Source organism: Zootermopsis nevadensis, unplaced genomic scaffold (genome assembly GCF_977971745.1).
Source record: "Zootermopsis nevadensis isolate Lab colony 2312 unplaced genomic scaffold, Znev_1.0 Znev_ptg000018l, whole genome shotgun sequence".
Lineage (NCBI taxonomy): Eukaryota > Metazoa > Arthropoda > Insecta > Blattodea > Termopsidae > Zootermopsis > Zootermopsis nevadensis.
The window spans coordinates 5,785,066-5,795,508 of record NW_028259150.1 but is presented as its reverse complement, the minus strand read 5'-3'; the positions used below and the strand labels follow the sequence as shown (position 1 = coordinate 5,795,508).

Below are 10,443 nucleotides of genomic sequence, written 5' to 3'. Positions count from 1 at the left end.
GAAAAACAGAGAGTTGGACTAGCAGAAATTTCAGTTCAACATGAACTGGCTCAGGAAATGATATTTAAAGAACCAATACTTGATTTTTTTTTTTTTTTAACTCTCAAAGCTAGAATGGTGCACAACAATTATTGTGTATTTTCTGATATTAATCTGTGAGATCCTGAGTGGTAACTCCACTCACCCTTTCTTAGCAATGGTTCTGACAATTACATTCTATCTATAATTTGTATATACTAGAGCAGAGCGCTCCTTTCGCAGCTCCTCGGGGGGGGGGGGGGGGATCAAGTTTTTAAAACGCAACCAAGGGGGTTGGTTGCGTTTTAAAATCTTGAGTAAGACACTAAACTAACCCCCCCGAATGGTGGGTTAAAACACTTGACCTACCCCCCCTTTGGGGGGTTGGTTGCGTTTTAAAATCTTGAATGAGACAATAAACTGGTTGCGTTCTGGAGCAGTGATCATGCGACTGGCTTGGTAGTTGGTGATCTCGTAGCTGTGAAGCGTTATTTGTTTACTCGGCATTGTTGTGTTGGTATACCAACACAACAATGCCGAGTAAACAAATAACGTAACATTGTTGATGACGTCATTTTTTGACGACAAATTGATTGATGACAACGGGGAATCAGAAATTTTTATAGTAGATTTTACCTGGTTGTCTAGGAGTAAATTATTGAATAATCAAGTCAAGTATAGCATTTCAATGCATAATATCACCTCTGTGATAGTTTTGGCTTTGGGAATATGGAGAACACTTGGCCCTCTTATGCTTCTAGAGGCTTTGTTAGTTCTTTTCAGATTTTGGGATCTTGCATTTCATCTGAATTTAATTTCTGATATGGGTGAAGTTAAAAGAAATACAACACAAAAGTAGGAGGCTGAATGTTTTAGTATGGAAGTGTTAAATTAGTGCAAAGAAGTAGTTCAAGCTCAAAACAATTACCAAAAACTTTCCTTTATTGACTAAATACAAACACTGCAGCCTAATGTGTCAAATTGGATTGTTCTTTCTCATTATTCCCTTCTCAGTTCTTTTTGTGTGTGTGTCTTTAAAACTGAAGCTGGAATACAGATGCTGCAAAATTTGGATTTCAGTACGTCTTTAAAATTTCAGCCTTGTTCAATGGCACCTGAATCATATTCGTTACAACACTAACATGTATTACAGTGTGTATATTAAATTTATTTCAGGGTATTTTAGATTGTAAATAAATATCTAGGGATGATACATAGGCTGGCATTTTCTAGACAGTCCACTGTGGTGAGAATAACACAGTCTAAACCATTAGCACTGTACTTTAATCAATAGGCAAAAGAGGCCGAGTTCTTAGAAGCTGTATCGTCACAAATACATTTAACAATTAATGGTCCATGGTAAAATATGCATTTAATAAATCATTGCATTTGTGAGTTACAAAGATATAAGCAAAAGATATTTTAAATAATTTTGTTACTTCTCTTATTGAGTCCTCTCTCTGAACAGAGTTCATAATTTATGTAGATCACAAAATTATTTATAACATCAAGAATAGTTACTCTGAAACAGAATTTCCCACAGCAATTAAATGCAAATTATCCATTTGGAGAAAATGTACAAAATGCCACTTCTATACAAAGAGAATTCTGTATTAAAGGAAAAATCAATAATAAATGAGTCAATTGAATATAAGCTATTCCCATTCACACATTTATTAATTTATGTATTTAAAACCAACTTGACTGCACTAGTTACTTCCAGCTTACAATGTTAAAGGTATTCCTGCCACAACATTTTCAATTACTATAATGCCATGACTAATTCAAATTATTAATATCTATAATGAGAAAGTGAGAATAGCATTATATAGCATTACAGAGCATTATAGCAAAGGTACACTTTATGTGTAGCCCCTATATATTACAAACTATTAAATATGTGCAATATAAACAACAGTCTATATATGTCAAGATTTATCTTAAACTATTAATATTATAGAAAAATATTCATAAATCAGACTGTTAATTATCTTCATTAGAAAAACAATTTCAACTAGAACTTCCCGAATTATGCGTTAGTCACATCATGTTTAGGTAATAAATATTTTATTTCTTGCAATTTTAAATACGTTATATTGCTATTGTTATTATTAGTATTAGTATTACTACTTGCGGTATTAACGTCGCATCAGCAGTGGCAGACCCTAGTAGTATCTATTTTCTTCTTGGGAAGAATTTAATTATAATTAAGTACAAACTTATAAACAATATTTCATTCAGAATTTGTAGGTATAATTATGATCTACCGCCAAATTCCAAATGCCTGACTCCAAACAACTCTACGTTACCGAGTATGCCATAATTGCGCGCTATTACTTGCAGGTTAACAAACGGACATGAGGAAAATAATATATGATTGTAGTACTTGTTCTAACACATTTAAATCTAAGATTAAAATAATTTAAAGTAAATGTAGGTAGTGGTATTTTCCACCCAGATTCAACGACTGCAGGGAAGTCCTGGAATTGAGGTTTGGGTTTCTCACGGTGACGACAATGTTGATGTTGGTCTTCAGAGTTGTGATCTTCAGCCCTCAAGATGAAGGGAGCCTGATCCTCGGAAATGCTGGTATCTACCCACGAATCAGTACGCCGTTACAACCCAGAAAACCAACATCGACAGAAACAGTCTTAGTTACCAGTCTCTTTTATGAATACAGAATACAACTTGTAAAGACTTGTTGGCATGAAGTTACGAAAAGCTTTGAGAAGGATCGATCTTACGACAAATTTATTTTCTACTTTTCGTGTATCAGAAATATGAAGTGTAACAGGCATTTGCTCAGTCCATCAAATAAACCTGAAAAATGATGTCGCTTGCCGATCAATAGCAAGTTAACCAGCATGAAAATGGGCGCGTTTTGAAATATAAATGAAATGAATGATGATGTTTGTTCTTGTCAATTCGGTCGATAAGTAAACAACTTAGTTCTGACATTCTGTTATAATTTATATCATGGACTAAACACAAGTTTTATTTTAGATTTCTATGTATCGACTGTGAAACTTTCATGTGCACTGCTTTAACGATTAATAAAACAATATCTGAGTTATCCGCTTGAAATGTAATGCCACAAAATATTGAGTAACTGACCATACCATGAATCACGAATTTGTGCTTTATTACTCTGTTACCTTAAAACTAATACGAATCTTCAACAATTGATTCTATGCCTGATTCACAGGAGTCAGACTCCATCTGATGATCAATTTCTAGATGTCATTTCTCTTGCATTTTGCTAGTCTGCTCCCATCTCACGTAATGGTATTATCGATTGTAGGAAATTAAAATGTACGATTTCAGGGTATTCTACAATGGCAAAATTGCATTAGAATCTCTTCAGAGGTTCTCAAGTTGAATCATGTGGATGGATAAACGTTATCGGCCATATAAGCATTTATTCTGTGCATGTCATGCAAAGAATGCATAACAAAGTACAAATGTTTATATAATTAATAAAAGAATTGGTCACGGAATAAATGTACATAAAGTAATCATGATGAAAAATAAATATTGGTGCTAAGTTGTAGTATGACAGTAGCTAACAAGTGAATGTAAAATTTTTCAGGATTTAAATATATGAAAACAATTGAAATAAAATTCATAAATTGCACTGACAGAAAATATACGGACCTGAGAGAGATGAATTATCTGACAAATTATATAACAAGGAACTCTGTGGTTTACACATCAATTCTAGTAATGATGGGATGATAAACAGTTATGATGGGCTAAATTCAGAAAATAAAAGAATCTTAAAAAAACAATATGTATGGATCTGCTGTGTTGAACCATCAGGTTCTATTAACAGAGAATTAGTTAGAATAAGCCTTTTAAATATGTTTAAGGATATATTTGGCTCATTAGTTACTGCAATTTTGAGTGAAGAATAGAAAGACACACTCTTATAGGATCCACTCAGAATGCCAGTAATGCTTGAAGAAGCTTCATAGTACAAAAATACCTACAAGATAAAACATGTCAACAAAATCAGCAATTTCAATTTGAAATATTTTTCTGTGTAAAACATTATGAAGAAACAAAACCAACAAACAAATCGGTCACTGAAAATAACAAAAACATAAAATTATATATAATAGAATGTAAGAATAAGGGTTACAGTGGGCCAAAGATAACATTAAACATTAAGCCTCCCACATGCCTAAGCAGTATGCCAGTAAGGTACAAAGAGCAAACAAAGATATAGCTTCAAACATTCATCATCTCAGAACTGGATTGAGGTCAGTTGTCAGCTTCACATTTCAGATGATTTTTAAATACCTGTAGAGTGAGTAAGAAATATGAATCATAGTAATTCAATACATTCTTCTCTGAGCTCTGGGTTTAAAATTAACTTAAAATGAGAACAGAAAGTAGATTATGTTCTCATATGTCACTAAGGAGAGCAAAGATGGCGAATTCAAACATGTCATATGATATTTATGATACTTTTGAAACTCGGGTTTCTTTTACAAATGCACGTTAATATTTTACAGGATAGCAATGCAAACATTACATGCCTACAATATGTATGATGGCATCTTGCCATTTTCTTAACACACTGTATACAGCAAATGTATTATGTCATGTCTTCAGATCTTACAGGCAAAGGTTACATATGGAGAGAATCTACATATGTCTATCACATATAGACTAAGTGCAAGTTCTAAGAATTGCAAGTAGCTCAATTTGTTTCTTATGTTTGAGCAAAAAAAAAAAAAGCATCTCATGGTTGTTTGCGATGTATTCCTTGATGTGGTTAGTATGTGCTTGCTGCCCATTCACTTTCGTACGTTAGCTGTAGCAGCCTGGAAATAATGTTAACAAAAATGCTGTACAAGGACTTTTATCAATGGGAAAAAGTAAGTATTGTTCAAGATTTAATAAAAACTGTTTCGTTTTTAAAAAAAATCAGTTTCGTGCTTTAACATTACAATCATGCACATTCATTTTTACCTGTAAACATATAAAGGGCACTTGCATAGCATAAAAATACTCATTTGAGAAAATCCATTAAATGGTTCAAAAGAAAGTATTTTTCAAAATATATTCTTTTCAGACTGAGAGATATCTAAAATAACATCATCCCTAAAAGTGTTGTGAGTGATTTTCCATCATAAAAGTTTCTCTTTCGATAATATAAAGCAATTAAAGGGGAGATGCAATCTTAACTTCTATTTGGCAAACAGTACTTCATTGTGATGCTGTTCACAGCTTCAGATCTTCACACAGGCAAAAGTAGCATATCTCAGAGGAAGATCAAAAACTCACTCAAGCCAGTGATTTGTATACCATATCTCTCAACAAAGACATTTGAGTTTAAATCTTTTATCTTTCAACAGATTGCTTTGTTGATATTGTCCCTACCCAGTACAAATACTGGTTCTGGCTACCAGTACCCTGATGGCCAACTTGTTGTGGATTCAGCTTTGGCAGTTGGAGTCCATTACTTCACACCTGGTGGAACAGTTGTGGTATCACTGCCTAACACAACCCTTTTAGCACCAGACTTCAAAATCCATGCATCAAGGAAACTGGGAAAACTAGCACTGTCAACTGATGGAAACACAGAACAACTTATTGATAACCTAACACAGCGTCTTCATAGCTCAAGTCTCTGGCCAGTTGTGGTCACTTGTCCTGCAGATGGAATTATAAAACATGACCCAACAAACTGGGATACAAGGAACGACGATGTTCATAGTAGCTATGTTCTGGTTACCATGCAGCACAAAGATTGGCAAGATCAGGCAGTGTACAGCTTGAGGGAGCAGATACAGAACCTGGAAACAATTCCTGCTTGGAACTCACGAGCAAGATTTGTCATAATGTTGTTAGCAGAGGTAACTAATGCCAGAGAAGTGGCAAAAGATGTTCTGCAAGAATTGTGGCAATGGCAGATAATGAATGTAGTAGTGTTACTTCCAGCTTCAAATATCAACAGCAAAATGCATATTGTGCTTGTGTATACATGGTTCCCTTATCAGTCTCCCTCAGGTTTGTGTGGGGAGCTAAGAGATTCTGTCCATATTAATTCTTGGATCTTGGATGAAGAAGGGGGACGATTTCTAAAAACCTCACCTCTATACCCACAGAAAGTTCCATATAATCTCAACAGCTGTCCAATCAGAGCTTCTACTTTTGAATTTTATCCTTTTGTTATATGCGATAAGCGTCTAGGCATCGGGACAAATACATCAATCACTGATGGCTTGGAAATACAACTGATGCAATGCATAGCTGAGGGTATGAACATGACACTCATACTTCGAATACCACCTGGAGATGAAAGAGGAGGAATACAGCTGGAAAATGGTACCTGGACAGGACTAAGAGCTGACATAGTAAATGGCAAAGCAGATATCACATTTGCCAGCCTTCTGAGCAAGCTTGAGGATCATCTTATATTTGATGACACAATAAGCTATTTCACTGATAGATTTACATGGTTTGTAGCTCGTGCAAAACCTTATCCTCGCTGGCTGGGCATGGCCAGAGTGTTTGATCCAATGACATGGTTAGTAGGTTTCCTAGTAATTATATTAGCAAGTATTTTTACAAGAATTTTGCTGTCTTTCAAGACCATCAGACACAATGAAGTGCCAGGTAATTATTGGCGATTTTCTGTCTGTCTGTCCAGTATGTGGGCTGTGTTCTTGGGTGAAGGTGTACCCATAATGCCTTGCAGTCTCCCTCTTCGATCATTCTTTCTCTGCATGATAATCTACTCACTCGCAGTCAACACAGTATTCCAGACATTTTTCACCAGCTATGTGGTAAACCCTGGACTCCTACACCAGATAAGTAATGTGGATGAACTCGTTCAGTCTGACCTTGTCTATGCTTTCTACTATGTCCTAGATAAGTTCTTCACTGCAGATTTCTTACATAAGTTAGAACCAAGAGTCCAGTGTGAACCTTTCAAGTGTCTGGATTATGTTGCCACTCAAGACAACTACGCAACATTTTGTGGTAGGGCTTTGCTGGCATACATTGTTGATGAACTGGTGAAACAGGAGGGTAAACATGAGATTTATGCATTTCAAGAAGATTCCTTCCAATTACATTCTGTTATGCTGATGCCAAAAGGAAGCCACCTTCTGGATCGGATTAATGTGGTAATGACCCACATTGTCGAAGCTGGTTTACCAAATCAGTTTCTAAAAAGTATATTAGATGCAAGGAGAATTGAAGCTGGAATATTAGCTCTTCAAGATCTAACTGACGAATATTCTGCCCTTAGTCTGAACCATCTTCAAGGATCATTTTTCTTTCTCTTAATGGGGCTTGCTCTGAGTCTAGGTATGTTTTTATTTGAATTACTGAAAATCTGTAAGTGATATGCTTTGTGTTGTGTCTTAATATCTATTATACCTTCAAGAGATGTGATGTCCTTTAATTACTAAGTTATAACAATTCTTTCTTTCAATAGTAAATTAAATTCTTAGTAATGCAAGCAGCTGCTAATTCATCAATTTGCCAGTGTTTAATTTTGATTATATGTTGTAAAATAAAATAAAGTTATTTTCAAATATTTTTCTAAATCAAAACTGATAAAATATCAGAGTCTCTATATAACACACAGAGACTATATATTATTTCATGTTAAGAAAAATAAATCACTAAGGCCAATCTGCAAAAGGAATACTGCCCTAATAAATCAAATGATCTAGCAAAGCTTTCACAAATTAGTTAACTTTCCAGTGGATGTCACTTTGAGACAGAAAGAAAATATTAATGTTTTTGAGCACTACAGTCAGGAACCACAATTTCCTTACCACATTTGACAGAGTGAAACTGTACATCCCATCTTCCAACCCTCTTAATCTCTCTATAGTCCACGTCACTTTACAATTGCTGATGATCAGACACCCATTCCATCTTGGTGTTGATCCCCTATCAGGACTCATGACCAGATTTTAAGTTGTGGGTCTCACCATTATAGTTTACTGTCATTTTGCATCCTCCCTGATAGGATAAGTCTGTCATTTGTCTTTGTCATGTCTATATATTATTTCATTTTAAAATGAATGTACATAATCACAATTTATACTTTCCTATGTACAATATATACATGGTCTCTTGTCAGTCCAGGGTTGTTCAGCAGATTACGCCCTATCTTAATTTTCTCTATGCCACAACAAGCAGATCAGTCACTTGTATGATCATAGGCTTGACTGCCACCAAGTTCAAGCCTCTTATATCTTATGTGTTGGAACCTCTCTGGAAGTAAACAGAATTCTGTCTGACAGACAGTCCCATACTAGATGTGTTTTATTCACTCAACCTTGTTATGTGGACAACCAAATGGAAAGTTAAAATACCATAACTGAAGGATATAAAATCAAAGAACTTCTTCCTTAACCTCAAAGAAGATGGTTCAAGAAATACATGGTGTGTGCGGTAAACTTTGTCAACAGCCATCAGGAGGGTGCACCAACATTTAGTAAAAACATGCAACAAATACTAAAATATACTGGTATCATACTTTAAAAACTGTCATTCCATCACAATATGACTTTAGTGTCACACGTATTACAACAGAAAATACTGCCATCTTTATGTGAAATTACAAAACATAATGGGTGTAATTGATAAGGAACATCTCCAGGAGCCTGTCTTCAAATATCATCTGTAACCCTCCTCTGTTTAAACAGATAGAGGCCTTGCAACAAAGTCAGCATTAAAATCACTGTGTCAGTACTGGAGGATATCCTGGCTTATAAAGCTTGTCCTGAGATTTACTATTGTACTTTCAATGTACTGACTACCAACCACATAAATAATAAATTCACAAAAATTAAATTTTTTGGATAAATCCCCTTTAAAAGTAAATCTCAGCATATATGTTACGGATTCAATAGAAACCTCTATACTATTAATGAAACAACAACAAGATAAGCCACTAAAATAAACTAGATACTCTTACACTGAATATATTACTTTTCTTTATAAAGATGAAAATAAATATATATGCCACAATTTTCTGAATAGTAGCCTGGGCTACAATTTAGTCTCTATGTTAAGTACCTGGCTACAGTTTGAGCCTACACTACAATTTTAGTTGTGCAGTTCAAATACACATTTGAATTATACTCAACTCCATTCTTTCAGTTTTTGTTTCATTAACATACTCTCAAGCAAACTGAGGCATTAATTAACCTTCATTATACAGCATGTACCATTTAAAATGCAACTAAACAACAATCACCTACTATGATACAAAAATATCAGCAGCAGGTCCACACCCATGTAACACTTTCCCAACCACCCCTGTGACACTGAGGTCAAGGTTACCATGGTTGCTATAGTGGTTGCAGTACTACAATGTTACAGAACATTACACTAGGACTGCCTTCAGTTCTTAAAATATGTCTATCATAACCTACATGCATATAAATTACTCCAAACCAACCTATACACCGAGATCTGACAGTAGATGTCATTTAAAGTGTTACTGTTCCTCTTATATTATTCTTATCAACGATGTATACGTCCATTTATACTGGAGTTTTGTTCCTGGCGTTTGCAATTTCTGTTGTCTCCAGTCTGCTTGTTACTTATAATATTAATTCAAGTAAATACATATGCAATATGTTCCAGATTCTTCAAGCACATTATTGATTATGAGGATCATCTACACATTTGTTTCTTTTCACTTTCATTACTTTGTAAATTTACTAGAAGTTTGTAAAATAAAATGTCATACACAATTACAGAAATGATATATGAACACAACAAAACTGAAATCAGGAACAAAACCTTAACATAACAATATATAACAAATCACTGGAGAATGTTCCAGAATTTAAATATCTGGGAACAACAATAATAAATATATATGAGATTAACGACAAAATTGGAAAAAAAAATCCGTATTTTGGACATGCTTGTTATCATTCAGTAAGTAAAATGTTATCATCCTATACACTTTTTAAAATCCTAAAGATAAGGATAAAAAAATAAGGTCGAAATTATTGTATAGGTATGAAATGTGGTTTCTTACTGACTGCAAGCATCTCTGAAAATAAATTACTCAGGAAAATAATGTGGCCAAAAGGGATGAAAAGGACAATTTAAGACTTATACAGGTCACCTAGTATTATCAGTATAGTGAAATGAAGGTTATGATACGAGGTGCGATCGGAAAGTTTCTAGACTGTGCCTATAAAACCCCGTACACTTATCTCAGATATTAAATTCATCCATCACCCTCGAAGTAGTTCCCCTGGGAGTGAACACAACGATCCCAGCGCCGCTGCCAAACCTGGAAGCATCCCTGGAAATCTTTCTTTGTCAGCCTGTCAAGCACCATCTGCGATTCTGCCTGAATCTCTTCTATCGTCTCAAATCTCCTTCCCTCCTCATCTTTGGGAAAAGGAAGAAGTCACACGGAGCTAAATC

The 10,443-nt window shown here is 34.8% G+C and overlaps 1 protein-coding gene across 1 annotated transcript; it reads left to right on the top strand.

Annotated features, from left to right (window-relative positions):
* The first annotated feature begins 284 nt into the window (after nucleotides 1–284).
* Nucleotides 285–10,207, top strand: LOC110837432 (uncharacterized). The gene is made up of 2 exons (XM_022079541.2): nucleotides 285–4,901; nucleotides 5,382–10,207. The coding sequence occupies exons 1-2, from the start codon at nucleotides 4,857–4,859 to the stop codon at nucleotides 7,377–7,379; spliced, it is 2,043 nt and encodes a 680-aa protein (XP_021935233.1). The 5' UTR covers nucleotides 285–4,856; the 3' UTR covers nucleotides 7,380–10,207.
* The last annotated feature ends 236 nt before the right edge of the window (nucleotides 10,208–10,443 follow it).

Bases quoted from the DNA above. Each gene is read 5' to 3' on its own strand.
- LOC110837432 (XM_022079541.2), top strand. From the start codon at position 4,857: ATGTTAACAAAAATGCTGTACAAGGACTTTTATCAATGGGAAAAA. The intron at 4,902-5,381 runs GTAAGTATTGTT...ATCTTTCAACAG, and splicing joins ACTTTTATCAATGGGAAAAA to ATTGCTTTGTTGATATTGTC.